Source organism: Lissotriton vulgaris, chromosome 2_1 (genome assembly GCF_964263255.1).
Source record: "Lissotriton vulgaris chromosome 2_1, aLisVul1.2, whole genome shotgun sequence".
NCBI classification, from domain to species: Eukaryota; Metazoa; Chordata; class Amphibia; order Caudata; family Salamandridae; genus Lissotriton; species Lissotriton vulgaris.
Genome location: NC_141687.1, coordinates 819,099,100 through 819,115,344, shown reverse-complemented (window position 1 = coordinate 819,115,344; position 16,245 = coordinate 819,099,100). Strand labels below are relative to the sequence as shown.

At 42.2% G+C, this 16,245-nt stretch overlaps 1 protein-coding gene across 8 annotated transcripts in view; it reads left to right on the top strand.

Annotated features, from left to right (window-relative positions):
• CWC22 (CWC22 spliceosome associated protein) overlaps positions 1-16,245 on the top strand; it is a 466,526-nt gene that overhangs the window by 54,190 nt on the left and 396,091 nt on the right. For all 8 annotated transcript variants that reach the window (XM_086956220.1, XM_086956217.1, XM_086956216.1 and 5 more), the window contains one exon: positions 15,270-15,367. In XM_086956220.1, coding sequence (XP_086812346.1) covers positions 15,353-15,367 — 15 coding nt within the window. In that variant the 5' untranslated portion in view covers positions 15,270-15,352. The remainder of the gene's footprint in view (positions 1-15,269; positions 15,368-16,245) is intronic.

Sequence of the window (16,245 nt, the reverse complement as noted above, 5' to 3'; positions counted from 1 at the left end):
TGGCTAAACCAAAGCAGCAGATGATACATTTGCCTTCCTCTGAAACAAGATTTAAAACCCCCCACAAGAGACGCAGAAATAAGTATTCCACTTACCTTATAAATGAGACTGAGGGATCAACTCCTACAGGCTGCCATGACGCCGCGTACACATATTCACAGATATTCCAAAAAACATTATAAAGTCCACAGGTAAACAATTTTATCAGTCATGATGAACCACATACCAAATATAACAAAACAAAACCTAGCATATCAAAAGAAAGCATAGCATGACATATCATGACAAAACATAGCATAACGAAACATAGCATAGCATAACAAAATATAGCAAAGCATAGCATAACACAACAAAACATAGCATAGCATAACAAAACACAAAGAAACATAGCATAACAAAACACAGCATAGCATAACAAACCAAAACATAGCAAAACAAAACAGCATAGCATAACAAAGCACGGCATAACAAAACAGCTTGACATAATACATAGCATAGCATAACAAAACATAACAAAGCCTAGCATAACAAAACATAGCACAGCATTGAAAAACATAATACAGCATAGCAAAACTAAGCATAGCATAACAAAACATAACAAAATATAGTATAGCATAACAAAACATAACAAAACATAGCATAGCATAACAAAACATAGCACAGCATAGCATAGCATAACAAAATAAAGCAAAGCATAGCATAACACAACAAAACATAGCATAGCAAAACAAAACATAGCATAAGATAATATATAGCATAGCATAACAAAACATAACAAAACATAGCATAACAAAATATAGCACAGCATAGCAAAACATAGCATAGCATAACAAAACATAACAAAGCCTAGCATAACAAAACATAGCACAGCATTGAAAAACATAATACAGCATAGCAAAACTAAGCATAGCATAACAAAACATAACAAAATATAGTATAGCATAACAAAACATAACAAAACATAGCATAGCATAACAAAACATAGCACAGCATAGCATAGCATAACAAAATAAAGCAAAGCATAGCATAACACAACAAAACATAGCATAGCAAAACAAAACATAGCATAAGATAATATATAGCATAGCATAACAAAACATAACAAAACATAGCATAACAAAATATAGCACAGCATAGCAAAACATAGCATAGCATAACAACATAAAGCAAAGCATAGCATAACACAACAAAACATAGCATAGCATAGCAAAACAAAGCATAGCATAACAAAACACAACAAGACATAGCATAACAAAACATAGCATAGCATAACACAACGAAACATAGCAAAACAAAACATAGCATAGCATGACAAAGCACAGCATAACAAAACATAGCATAACATAATACATAGCACAGCATAACAAAACATAGCACAGCATAGCAAAACATAGCATAGCATAACAAAACATAGCATAACAAAATATAGCATAGCATAACAAAACACAACAAAACATAGCATAACAGAACACAAAAAACATTGCATAGCAAAACAAAACATAGCATAGCATAACAAAGCACAGCATAACAAAACATAGCATAACATAATACATAGCATAACAAAACATACCAAAGCATAGCATAGCAAACATAGCATAACAAAATATGGTATAGCATAACAAAACATAACAAAACATAGCATAGCATAACAAAACAAAACATAGGACAGCATAGCAAAACATAGCATAGCATAATAAAACATAGCATAGCTTAACAAAAAAAGCATAGCATAATAAAACCCAACGAAACCTAGCATAACAAAGCACAGCAAAACATAGCATAACATAATACATAGCATAGCAAAACAAAACCTAGCATAGCATAACAAAACATAGCACAGCATAGCAAAACATAGCATAGCATAACAAAATAAAGCAAAGCATAGCACAACACAACAAAACATAGCATAGCATAACAAAACAAAGCATAGCATAACAAAACGAAACATAGCAAAACAAAACGAAACATAGCAAAACAAAACATAGCATAGCATAACAAAGCACAGCATAACAAAACATAGCATAACATAATACATAGCATAGCATTACAAAACATAGCATAGCATAACAAAACACAGCATAGCATAACAAAACACAGCATAGCATAACAAATCAAAGCATAGGATAGCAAAACATAGCATAACAAATCAAAGCATTGGATAGCAAAACATAGCATAGCATAACAAAGCATAGCATAGCAAAACAGCATAGCAAAATATAGCATAACAAAACATAGTATAGCATAACAAAACATAGCATAACAAAGCATAGCATAACAAAACATAGCATAGTTTGTATTCACGACCCTGCTCAAAGAGTACAAACTTGCTATCTTGCAAGCTAAAACCTCCTACTTCTCTAGGATGATCTTAGATTCAGCTTCTAAAGCAAAATACATTTTCTCTATTGTAGAGGAACTCTCGCACCCAGATAGGATCACTATTAAACCCCTCCCTTCTCGAGCACTTTGTGACTCCCTCAATCAGTTTTTTATTGATAAAATTGTCAACATTAAAAATAGTATTTCCTCTGTCGCTCCCTCTGACCCAGCCACTTCTGCTACCATCCCTGCTATCCCTAATTCTCAACAAATCACTGAAATACCCCCGATCTCGGAGGACGAGTTCTTAGTTTTGCTGAATAAGGTTGCTTCGGATCCCCCACTGATTGCTGCCCCCCCATGTCTTGCGCGACGCTTTCACTGCTTGTCCTTTCCCCCCACTGTCACTTCTGAATAACTCACTCAAAGCGGGCCTGGTCCCCAGCTCTTTTAAAATAGCTGAAGTGGTGCCCATCCTTAAAAAACCTAATGCTGACCCGTCCCTCTTGAGTAACTTTCGTCCCATTTCCCTACTCCCCTACCTTAGCAAGGTACTTGAGGCCCATGTCACCAATTTTTTGAGTTCATTCATCGAGCGTATGCAGTTCCTCGACTCCCAACAGGCCGGCTTCAGACCCGCCCACTCTACTGAGGCGGTCATTCTTTCAGTGATGGAGGAACTGCTGAGGGGAGCGGACCTTAATATCAGCCAGGCTTTGGTTCTCCTGGATTTGTCGGCCGCCTTTGACACGGTCGACCATGATATTCTGATCGGCCGTGTCAGGGAGGCCGGCATCCAGGGATCTGCCCTTGATTGGGTTCGCTCTTTTTTGAGCAATCGCCACCAGGCTGTCCTGCTCTCCCAGTTAGCTGCTTATAAAGTTGGGTTGACATGTGGCGTCCCACAGGGCTCCTCCCTTTCCCCCCTCCTTTTTAAATTGTACCTTACCCCCCCTCATCCGGTCTTTACGAGGTAGTAATTTCACTGCATTTAATTATGCAGACGACATCCAGTTGATCTTTGACATCGATCCCTCGGCCCAATCCATCCATAATTTCCAGTCCACGCTGTGTCACATCAGTGACTGGATGGGGGCAAACCATCTCAAACTCAACCCCGATAAGACTGGGGTGCAACCAATCTGTGGAGTCCCAACTTCTGGCCCATCGGCCTGGGTCTCCCCCCTCGCCTTGCTGATTCAGCCAAAAGTTTGGAGGGTGATCATTTGTAATGATCTTTCGATGAAGCCCCAGATTAATGCTGTGATCTCCAGCTTCTTTTACTTTGCGGAAAATGCGCAAAATTGCCCGCTTTCTCACCACGGAGGCCCTCACCCTGACCTTACTGGCTTTGGTAATCTCCAGAATAGACTATGCCAACTCTCTCTATGTTGGTATCCCTGCCTATCAGCTGAATCGATTTGCAGCTGGTTCAGAACCAGGCTGCTCGGCTAATCTTCCGCCAGCCTAGGCATCAGCATGTTCGCCCCTTGTTAAAGACACTTCACTGGCTCCCTGTAGCCTAGCGCTGCAATTTTAAATTAGGCTGCACCATCTTCAAGGCCCTGGCCGGCCTTGGCCCGTCATTCATCTCCTCTCTACTTCACCATTATGCTCCTCCCCGCTACCTCCGTTCTTCTCATCTGGCGTTACTCAAGACACCTGTCTTCAAACACAAGAAACATGGAGGGCTTAGATTCTCGTTTCTTGCTCCATCTTTCTGGAATGCCCTCCCCTTAGAATGCAGGCTCACTACGTCCTATACTCACTTTAGATCTGTTCTTAAAACCTATCTGTTCCGTAGAGCACACAACTAGGTCTTCCTCTCTTCTTTCTCTCGCCCTGACAGTTCCTTATCTGTCTCCTTTTGCTCACAGCGCCAAGAAACCGTCAGGTGTTAGTTGCGCTTTACAAGAACCATAACATAACATAGCATACCATAGCATACCATAGCATACCATAGCATACCATAGCATAGCATAGCACAGCATAGCATAGCATAGCATAGCATAGCATAGCAAAACACAACAAAGCATAGCTTAACAAAACATAGCAAAACACAACAAAGCATAGCTTAACAAAACATAGCAAAACACAACAAAGCATAGCTTAACAAAACATAGCAAAACACAACAAAGCATAGCTTAACAAAACATAGCAAAACACAACAAAGCATAGCTTAACAAAACATAGCAAAACACAACAAAGCATAGCATAGCATAACAAACACAACAAAACATAGCATAGCATAACAAACATACCATAGCAAAATAAAGCATAGCATAATAAAAAACAACACAACAAAACATAGCGTAGCATAACAAAGCATAGCATAACACATCAAAGCCTAGGATAGCAAAACATAGCATAGCATAACACATCAAAGCCTAGGATAGCAAAACATAGCATAGCATAACACATCAAAGCCTAGGATAGCAAAACATAGCATAGCATAACACATCAAAGCCTAGGATAGCAAAACATAGCATAGCATTACAAAACAAAACATAGGATAGTAAAACATAGCATAGCATAGCATACAGCACCACCACAGCATCACTCAGGTGCACCACAACATGACTATGCGCTACCACAGCTTCACTGAACGCCACAGCATCACTCGTTCGCCACCACAACATCACTCAGCGCCACCACAGCATCAATCTGTGCAACCATTCAACAACAACGGGTTCAAATATGTTCTCTCAATGTTTCAAGCTTAATTACAAATGTCACAAAAAGATGTTAATATTTCACTTCTGCTCTTGGATTTTCGTCACAATAAAATACACTGAACATAATCTTCACAAAAGTTATTTACAAAAGTTTAAGCTATTGCCATTATAAATTACAATCACTTTTATTTAAGTATTAAATAATTAAAAAAATTAAACGCCATTGTTACTTGTAATATCAATACATCTAAGTCACGTAAATACAAAACATGTTGCATTACAAATGCTATAGGTGTCACATTTGCGAAAGTTATAACTATTGGCATTGTAAATGACAAAGCTATTAATTTAGCTATTTTCAAAACCAATACATAAATAAAAAAATTGTCATTTACAAGACCAATAGCTCAAACTTTCCTAATGCGAGACCTATTGCATTGCAAATGCTTGTTATCACAAGTGTGGGAACACTAGGTGGTAGGTATTTTGTGGTTCCCCACAGATTTCACAGCTTTCCCTTAGAGAAATGTGATGAAATTGTGTGTTTTTAGCCAAGGTTTAAGGTTTGGAGGGCATTCTGGATAAGAAGATGAGAATGTTTTTATTTCAAGAAATGTGGGAAGTCCAGATTAACAGAACATTTGTTACTCACCGTTAAAATTTCATCCTTCAAATGTAAGGAAGTGTGCAAGAAAGAACACATTATCTGAATCGCATGAGTGTATGTAGTATGGCTAATTCCAAATTTAGAGTTGTACAAATCATACTGGGCCATATGTAGGTAAAAGGCATTAACCGAATCGTAAATACCGAATTTTACCGAATTCGGTATTTACAAATCGGTAAATGCCATGTAGGTAATTATTCGGTATCAATTACCGATTCGTTATGAATCTGTAATTACCGAATCGGTATTTACCGATTCGGTAATTGCCATTGATTCCTATGGGCCTTGAGGCCCATAGGAATCAATGGCAATTACCGAATCGGTAAATACCGATTCGGTAAATCTACAGATTAGTCAAGGGGGACAGGGTGTCACTTTGACACCCTGTTGCACCCCTGATTCTGGCTTGTGTGCCATGTGACACACATACATGCCCTGTGCCACATGGCACAGGTGTACATGCACAGATGTGCATGTACACAGAAATTCGTTATTTACCATGCCATTGTATTTCATGGTAAATAACGAATTCCTAGGGGCCTGTGGCACTGTTTCCAGTGCCACCTACATCCCATATTACGGATTCTGTACATTTACCGATTCTGTAATTTACAGATTCGGTAAATTTACCGATTTGGTAAATATACAGAATCGGTAATTTTCTGGCCCCCTACATCTGAAACTTCAAATACCGGTCGGTAACGGCCGAAATCGGCCGTTACTGACCGGTATTTGGCCACCTACATATGGCCCACTATTCCTAAACTCGGTATCTTGGGCACATTGTAAAAATGCATAGCTTTCCTTCATACACATTTTTTTTAAATGGTAGCATTCTACCTTGAAAAAAAACATAGTCGATAAACAGTGAAAAAACATAAGCTGCAGCTTAGTTGTTGGCTCTGGGTATTGCATGTTTTTGGATCACCAACAAACACTATATATCCCTGTGTGTTCCTAAAAAGAGGGAAAATGATGTTCACCCAAAAGGTATTTACAAAAGTTTATGCTTTTGCCATTATAAATTATAATAACTTTTATTTAAGTATTAATAATTAAAAAAAATTAAAAGCCATTGTTATTTGTAATATCAATACATGTAAGTCACGTAAATACAACACCTATTGCATTACAAATGCTATAGGTGTATCATTTGCCAAAGTTATAACTATTGGCATTGTAAATGACAAAGCTATTAATTTCGCTATTTTCAAAACCAACACATAAATTAAAAAAGTGTCATTTACAATACCAATAGCTCAAACTTTCCTAATGCGAGACCTATTGCATTGCAAATGCTTGTTTTATTTTGGAATCACTGTATCAGTAATGCAAGCTTGTAGATCACTTTTGTTTCCAGACAGCACTCACACCAACATTAAAGAGTTTGCAACTTTGGCTCAGTCCGCTCATCTTTGACTTTGATGCATGGTGGCACTGTGGATGGTTGTAATTTTACTTTTTCACCCGTCAACACCTACTTAACCTGTACAACATTGTCAGGCACTAAATCATTTGTGTATCCCTATAATGGTTTGTATCACTACCTGGCGTACCTCTGTAATGTCATGTTTCACATTATTATTTTTTTAAGTCCTCTTTTTGTCACTAACCCATTTATACTGTAAATATATTGTTTTGTTTTAAAAAAAACATACTTTATTTTCGTTATGAACATCATGACATATCAAGGATATACTGTCAGCAGGTACATACCATTAGTCCCAAGGAGGGTACCAGCAACAATATGTTACATATTAACTGTAGTTGCATTAGCAGTAAAGACTGTAAATAAATGTCAAAGTATTGCATACCCATCGCATACTGAGTGGTTCATGGTATCAGTCTGTTTATCAAAACAACATTTCCCAACCACCCCCGTCCCTTCGCCCCCACCCCTCCCTCCCTACCTGACTCACTCCTGTCCACGCATATATTGGTATGGAGCATGGTTCTAAAGGAAGTGTATATGCTGACATAGCTGCTTACCATGCGGTTACACATGCTCAGCTAGGGGTGTATCTGGGGGTGTTTCGGTACAGTAAATACAGTTTAGTATAAGTTATGTGGGGTCTCCTGCAGCGTATCCTTCTGGTGGGGTTTTCGTGGTTATGAATAATTCTAACATCGCATCCCAATCCATTGAGATCATTTCATGGTAGTAGAATGTTTCGCGATGAGCATGGTCAGGTTCGCAAACCGGGTTTGTACCTTCTGCTGCTTATGGCGGTGCCGCAGACCTCATATACAATATGCAGCCGTATCCCCATCGGCAATTCCAATTACAGTTCTTTGGACCCTTATGATGGTGACTCAGAAGGTAGACAGGAGATGTAGGAGGCCGGCATCAGGTGCTTGACATCGTGGGCAATAATCTTGAGCTTCTGGGTACATTTTATTTAGCAAGTGCGGCGTAAGGTAGGCCCTATGTAACCCTATATACTGTATGAGTTTAAATTCAGCATTTCGGGATACCCTCTTGGGGTGATCTAGGAGGGAATCCCATTCCTTATCTGACAATTCTCTCCAGATGTCAGCATTCCACTTTGCTCTAATTACTGCTAGGGAGGTTGCTGCATGGGAGCAACCATCAAGTCAGGTGGCCGCCATTACCCATAAGGTATAGTGCATGCACTAGCTTGTGTGTGAGAGGATCTTTACTTTCTGGTGCCCAATGATTCTTAATATATTTAGTAATACTTGCATGCAGAATATATAGGGAACGTGGAACACCCTGCTCTCTAGCAAAGTTCTCGTGATCCAGTAGCATACCCTCCCCTAAAAGCTTCCTTACCGTGTTCATTCTTTTCCATTCCCATTTTGAGATGGCTCGGTGGTGATTACCCCTGTGGGTGTGGGAATCCCTACTAGTGGGATGTTGGGGGCGTAAGGGAGTTTCAGGTTGGTGTATTGCAATGATAGTCTCCAGTAGGTAAGGGCTACCTTCAATAGTGGGGGGGAGGGCGGGAAGTGGGCCCCGCCCCTGGAGCAACAATAGCGTATGGAGGGTGCCACGGGCCTAAGCTTGCCGTGTGAGCACTATCTCATGGAGGTTATGACCGGCAATCCAGTAGGCCAACCACTGCAGTTGGCTCCCTTAGCAGTATGCCCTAAAATCAGGGACACCAAGGCCCCCTTTGTCTGTTCCCAGCTAAAGCTTTGAGAGCCCCACCCTCATAAGGCCCTTCCCCCCATATTAGTTCCAGCAAGTGTATATTTAGTGTTTTAAAGGTAACCGTCTGGACCACTGTTGGAAGATTGGTAAAGGAGTAAAGCAACCTCGGGAGCATGACCATTTTGGCAATGGCAATTCTACCCGCCACAGAGAGTGGTAGTGATGTCCAAAAGGCTATTTGGGTTCTGGGTGTCTTGACTACCTATAAAAAATTGCCATCCAACAACTCCTGTGGACCTCTGTATATTTGTATGCCTAGATATTTAAAGGTGGTGGTCCCTATCGGGAGGGTTAGAGGGGCAAAGCGGATAGGCTCAAGTTGCCCCACAGAGTGAAAATAAAAGGTTTGGTCTCATTATTGGTAAGGCCAGAAACACTTTAGAACTGGTTGAAGATGTGTGGGATGGGCCCATGGTCACCCTAAAGGTTGTGTAGGTAGAAGATAATATTGTCGGCATATAATGAAAGAGTATGTTTAGTATTGCCAACACCGATGCCCTGTCCTACTTCTATTTCCGAAGTTTAATTTCAGCAAGTTTTTATTGTTTTTACATACACATAAAACATACAGTTATTGCGCAGATCTAATGGCTAAGGGCTCAAGTGCAAACACGATTAAAAGTGGCGAAAGCAGACCGCCTTGCCGAGTACCGCGGTTATCTGTGTAGGGCAGTGAGATGTGCACACCTGGGCTCTTGCTGCGGGTGTCCTATAGAGTAGTTTGACCAAGAGTACATATGCAGGAGGGATGCCAAATTTCATGAGTGTTGCCAACATGTACCCCCAGCTAAGGGTGTCAAAGACTTGTCTCCAGTCCAATGAGATGCACCCAGGCCCTGGGAAGTCTAAAGTTGGGACAGTCATCAGATGGTAAAGACGCCTGACATTAAGAGAGGTACTACGGCCTGGTACAAAACCACATTGGTCCATGTGTATAAGCTGTGGTAAAAAGGGGAGCAAGCGGCGAGACAGTATTTTACTTAAGATTTTGTATTTGGTGTTTAGTAGTGAGAGTGGGTGGTATCTGGAAATATGAGAAGTCTCTGCCAGGCTTTGAAAGGGAAGTAATCAGTGCCTGCATTGTAGTGGGGGGAAGGCGCCCAGTTTCCAGCGTTTCTCGGTATAAGCGTTCTAGGTGGGGGACCAGCGTGTCTGAGAAAGTGCCATAAAATTCTACTGGAAGGCCAGCCCGCCCTGGAGTTTTGCTGCGAGGTAGGTCCTTAATAGCTGCCTTGATCTTCTCTTTTGAAATAGGAACCACTATATCCTGTTGGTTTGCCCACAATAACTGAGGACATTCAAGTTCGTCCAGAAATGCTCCTATTGTTACCTCACCTGAGTCTTTGGGGACTCATACAGTGTTTTGTAGTATTCCCAGAACGCTAGGTTTATATCCGCTTCCGTGTTCACTGTTGTGCCCCCGAGCGCGATAACCTCATGTATTGGGATGGGGGCTGGAGCGTCACGTAAGATTCGGGCGTGGATAGTGCCCGATCTATCGCCTTCTGCATGCTGCCTTTGTGTATAAGATGCCAGAATTTTCCACCACAGATATGTGAGGAAAATTCTTTTTTTACAAATTTTGAGGTGTAAGCGATTCTGTGTTACAGAACCTGGTGTGAGCCAGACAAGACAGCCCATCCTGGACCCCCCTGGATGTCTAGTTTTAAAAAATGTATAGGTTTGCTAGGTTTCCGTGGGTACCAGCAGAGCTAGGGTTCAAAATCTACAGCTAGGCACTTGGCAAAAAAAAGTGTCAATTTTCACTTTGAAAATGTGGTGTTTCCACGTTGTGTTTTGGGCCGTTTCCTGTCGCGGGCACTAGGCCTACCCACACAAGTGAGGTACCATTTTTCTCGCAAGACTTAGGAGAACGTGGGGTCTGGGGAATTTTATGGATCCACTCAGATTCCAGAACTTCCCACCACAGAAATGTGAGGAAAATGTTTTTTTTGCTTTTTGTTAACAAATTTTTAGGTTTGGAAGGGATTTTGGGTAATAGAACCTGGTGAGAGCCAGTCAAGCCACCCCATCCTGGTGTCCACTGGGTGTCTAGTTTAAAAAAATGTATAGGTTTGCTAGGTTTTGCTAGGTCCCGGCAGAACTAGGGTTCAAAATCTACAGCTAAGCAATTTGCAAAAAAAGGGTCCCTTTTCACTGTAAAAATGTGGTGTGTCCACGTTGCGTTTTAGGACGTTTCCTGTTGTGGGCACTAGGCCTACCCACGCAAGTGAGGTACCATTTTTCTCGGAAGACTTAGGAGAACGTGGGGTCAGGGGAATTTTGTGGATCCACGCAGATTCCAGAACTTTCCACCACAGAAATGTGAGGAAAATGCTTTTTTAAAACACATTTTTAGGTTTACAAGGGATTCTGGGTAATAAAACCTGGTGCGAGCCAGTCAAGTCACCCCATCCTGGATTCCCCTGGGTGTCTAGTTTAAAAAAATGTATAGGTTTGCTAGGTTTCCCTAGGTGCCGGCAGAGCTAGGGTTCTAAATCTACAGCTAGTCACTCACAAAAATAAAGTGTGTCCACATTGCATTTTGAGCGGTTTCCTGTCGCGGGCAGTAGTGCACATAGTTTGTGTGTGTGTGTGTTTGGTTGTGTGTGGGAGTGTGTTTATGCGTGTGTGTGTGTGTATGCGTGTGTGTGTATGCGTGTGTGTGTATGCGTGTGTGTGTGTGTCTGGTTGTGTGTGTGTCTGGTTGTGTGTGTGTGGTTGTGTGTGTGTGTGTGGTTTTGTGTGTGTGTCTGGTTGTGTGTGTGTCTGGTGGTGTGTGTGTCTGGTGGTGTGTGTGTCTGGTGGTGTGTGTGTCTGGTGGTGTGTGTGTCTGGTGGTGTGTGTGTCTGGTGGTGTGTGTGTCTGGTGTGTGTGTCTGGTGGTGTGTGTGTCTGGTGGTGTGTGTGTGTGGTTGCATGTGTGTGTGTCTGGTTGCATGTGTGTGTTTGGTTGCGTGTGTGTGTGGTTGTGTGTGTGTGTGGTTGTGTGTGTGTGTGGTTGTGTGTGTGTGTGGTTGTGTGTGTGTGTGGTTGTGTGTGTGTGTGGTTGTGTGTGTGTGTGGTTGCGTGTGTCTGTGTGTGGTTGCGTGTGTCTGTGTGTGGTTGCGTGTGTCTGTGTGTGGTTGCGTGTGTCTGTGTGTGGTTGCGTGTGTCTGTGTGTGGTTGCGTGTGTGGTTGTGTGTGTGTCTGGTGGTGTGTGTGTGGTTGTGTCTGTGTGTGGTGGTGTGTGTGTGGTTGTGTCTGTGTGTGGTGGTGTGTGTGTGGTTGTGTCTGTGTGTGGTGGTGTGTGTGTGGTAGTGTCTGTGTGTGGTTGCATGTGTGTGTGTCTGGTTGCATGTGTGTGTCTGGTTGCATGTGTGTGTGTCTGGTTGCATGTGTGTGTTTGGTTGCGTGTGTGTGTGGTTGTGTGTGTGTGTGGTTGTGTGTGTGTGTGTGGTTGTGTGTGTGTGTGTGGTTGCGTGTGTCTGTGTGTGGTTGCGTGTGTGTGTGTGTGGTTGCGTGTGTCTGTGTGTGGTTGCGTGTGTCTGTGTGTGGTTGCGTGTGTCTGTGTGTGGTTGCGTGTGTCTGTGTGTGGTTGCGTGTGTGGTTGTGTGTGTGGTTGTGTGTGTGTCTGGTGGTGTGTGTGTGGTTGTGTCTGTGTGTGGTTGCATGTGTGTGTGTCTGGTTGCATGTGTGTGTCTGGTTGCATGTGTGTGTCTGGTTGCATGTGTGTGTCTGGTTGCATGTGTGTGTTTGGTTGCGTTGTGTGGTTGCGTGTGTGTGTGTGTGTGTGTGTGTGTGTGTGGTTGCGTGTGTGTGTGTGTGGTTGGGTGTGTGTGTGTGTGGTTGCGTGTGTGTGGTTGTGTGTGTGTGTGGTTGCGTGTGTGTCTGGTGGTGTGTGTGTCTGGTGGTGTGTGTGTGGTTGTGTCTGTGTGTGGTTGCATGTGTGTGTGGTTGCATGTGTGTGTGTCTGGTTGCATGTGTGTGTGTCTGGTTGCATGTGTGTGTTTGGTTGCGTTGTGTGTGGTTGCGTGTGTGTGTGTGGTTGTGTGTGTGTGTGGTTGTGTGTGGTTGTGTGTGTGTGTGGTTGTGTGTGTGTGTGGTTGTGTGTGTGTGGTTGTGTGTGTGTGTGGTTGCGTGTGTGTGTGTGTGGTTGCGTGTGTGTGGTTGCGTGTGGTTGCGTGTGTGTGTGTGGTTGCATGTGTGTGTGGTTGCGTGTGTGTGTGTGTGTGTGTGTGTGGTTGCGTGTGTGTGGTTGTGTGTGGTTGCGTGTGTGTGGTTGCGTGTGTGTGTGTAGTTGCGGCTGTGGTGTGTGGCTGTGGTGTGTGGCTGTGGTGTGTGGCTGTGGTGTGTGGCTGTGGTGTGGTGTGCGGTTGTGGTTGTGTGGGTGTGTGTGTGGTTGTGTGTATGGTGTGTGTGTGGTGTGTGTGTGTGTGTGGAGTTTGTGCGGTTGTGTGTGGTTGTGTATGTGTGGTTGTGTGTGTGTGGTTGTGTGTGTGTGGTTGTGTGTGGTTGTGCGTGTGTGGTTGTGGCTGTGTGTGTGGTTGTCTGTGTGGTTGTATGTGTGGTTGTGTCTGTTTATTATGTGTGTGTGGTTGTGTCTGTGTGGTTGTGTCTGTGTGTGGTTGTGTGTGTGGTTGTGTGTCTGACAGTAATACTAAAAGCTTCTAAAAATAAAGGAACAGAAACATTGAGTTTGTGAGATGAGAAAGCACATTGTAAGTCAAACGGGCACAGCAAGTATTAACACAACAACATGGTCTTTGATGTTTGATGTTCTTTGAATGAGAACATCAAAGGGGCACCGCGAAAGTGATTGCGGGCGAGAGTGATCTCGGGTGCTTAATGAGTATGACAAGGTTTGACATTTAGCGCCTCTGCTCCTAAGTGCGCGCCCGTGCACATGCACTGTAGCTCTAGGCTGGCCAGGCTGGACATGGTAGCATTGTTGCAGCCCTCACTAAATGTCTCGCCCGTCCAGCGCAGGCGCTGGGTCAGGCGAGACCTAAAAAGTAAGAGGTAGAAAAGGAAAGCATGTCGGAAAGTGAAGGACAAAGGGATGAAGAGCGAGTAAAAGTTGAGAGGTAAATGTAGAAAAAAGGAGAGCCTGAAGGAAAAAGCAGAGTGAAAGGAATAGAAAATCCTGAAGGGAGGGTTAGGTGAGACGGGAATGAAAGATTGGAAGATAAAATGTAACTGTAAGAAATGGGAGAGAAGTAGAAGAAAAGAGAAAAGAAAGTGAAAGAAAGACAACTAGAAATTGAAATATAAAGACAGGACGTAAAATAGGAGACAAAGAAAGGAAGTTGAGAAAGAATATGAGAATGAAGCACGAAAGAAGGACAGAAACCAGAACCAGCAGTTGGAGGAATTGGGCAAGGAAGCAGAAGAAAAAAAGTGGTAGCTAACAAAACATAGAAAGATGGGCAGGCGAAATGGTGTAAATAAAGTAGCAAAAGATGAAAACAAAGAAGTAGCGGAAAAAAAAAATGAAAAACTATTTTCAAGAGTATAGGCTACGTGGTCTTGCATTTTCAGCTTCCCTGGCTCCACAGAAAGTGGTGCACTGTTCTTTACAGCGCTGCCTTAGCGTTTTGGCAGCTGCATACTGCCAAAAATGTTGACAGGTAATTATCATGGGCGTACTACCCAGAAGTAGCCTGAGAGCTCCTGGTAGCTCACGATCGACCTGTTGGAGAGCCCTGATCTATCACAGCCAAAATGCCTGTACTGAAAATCTTATTCGGACAGCTTTGAAGAAGTTACAGGTGGTAGTGGCAGAAGCTGACCACTGTTTCATTCTGAGTGTTTACCACCATTTTGGAATTCAGTATTGCACTCATAGTTCTTGGCGCTGGTTCATCATTTGAGTAGTTAGCTGTGGTTGAAAGGTAGTATGAGTGTCTAGTGTAAGTTGACTGTGGACCTGAAGCAAATGACTGTACTGGATATGTTTATTGATAATACACCGGCATTCAGGAGAGTAACAGGCAGGGCTATAAGGCCTTCAGGAGATTTGGTGGTAATCAGATGAAATGTTTAAAGTTTCAGTGTCTGGGGGCAATGGAACAAGAAGGAAGCAGTGGATAAACTGTATGATCAGGCTAGGTGATTCCGAAGGATTCCATTGCTTATTATTCCATCGTTCAGTCTCGGACTATGGCATGGTAGACAATCAATGTTGTTGATTGTTTGTTTTTGAATGGTAATCCTCTTAGTTGATGGCATTTTGGTCCTCTTAATAGTAATCTAATTGTATAATCTGTTCTAAATTGTTTTTTTTTTGTATATGTCTAGCAGAGTGGCAGCAATTTTTGCACTGTTTTACTTCCTTGGAAACAGATGATATGAGGTGTTTTATAGATTTCATGAGTTATAAGGTAATGTGTAAACCAGGCACAGCATATTTTCACATTGTAATTTTCCAAATTTTGCTGCTTTAAATCCTGCAGGCAATCCTTAAGAGAAGATAACATCATCGCAGTTGTGGAAATTTGGGTTGCCAGTGACCCACTATCAATCACTGGCAATCGACATGGCACAAAGGAGGGTGCGTACCTACTCTACTTAAAAATGTAATAATTATTTGAGAACAGGATATTAACTGCAAAGGTAGATGTATATTTCAATTGGTAGCTTTTTCAAATTTGTCTCTGAGGGTAAAAATGTATTTGAACAGTACCTACATTTTAGGCACAACTCTTAATTTAAAGATGTTTGTGATATAATCAATACAAGTAAAAATGTGATGGATCATATTTTTAATGGTGGTTGTACAGGACGATTACTGCCAAGAGCAAAATACAGTGTTAATCCATATAGAGATAATCACTGCTGGTCTTCCTGGCAATAACATGCCCTTTACTCCTAAACAGCCAGGATTTGAATTCAGAGCACAGCTAGGGCGTGTTGAGCCCTCATGGTGAGCTCTTTACTCTGGCCTGCCTCTCCCTTTCCCCGCTACCTATCTCCATTTGTTTTCCTTATCCTTTCCTTGGTCTCTCTCTCTGCAACCCTCCCCTGCCACACGCTAAACAGAACTGAGATGCATCAATCTTCCCTTACTCTCCTTACCTAAACCCAGGTGTACCCAATACTGCTCTGCCAACATGCTCTAGAACACTCTCCACCCACAGCTCTTTCTGCTTTGACTACCTTAAAAAAATCTTCTAAATCATGAAGTGCCCTGCTACATTTGGAAAATCTGTGCCTGTCATAGTCACTTGTTGTTCCGTTTAATTATGTTTATAGTCCATATCTCAATTTCACAGCATTTTGTCTTAAGACTTGCTTTTCTGATGTAGTATCCCTGTAATGAGGACCATGAAAAATTTACCCTTCATGCTTAATTTGTATAATTTTGCTATATATCAATTGCAGGAAATAACACAAACTATGCCAGTATAGAATGGTGTACAGTTTTTGTTG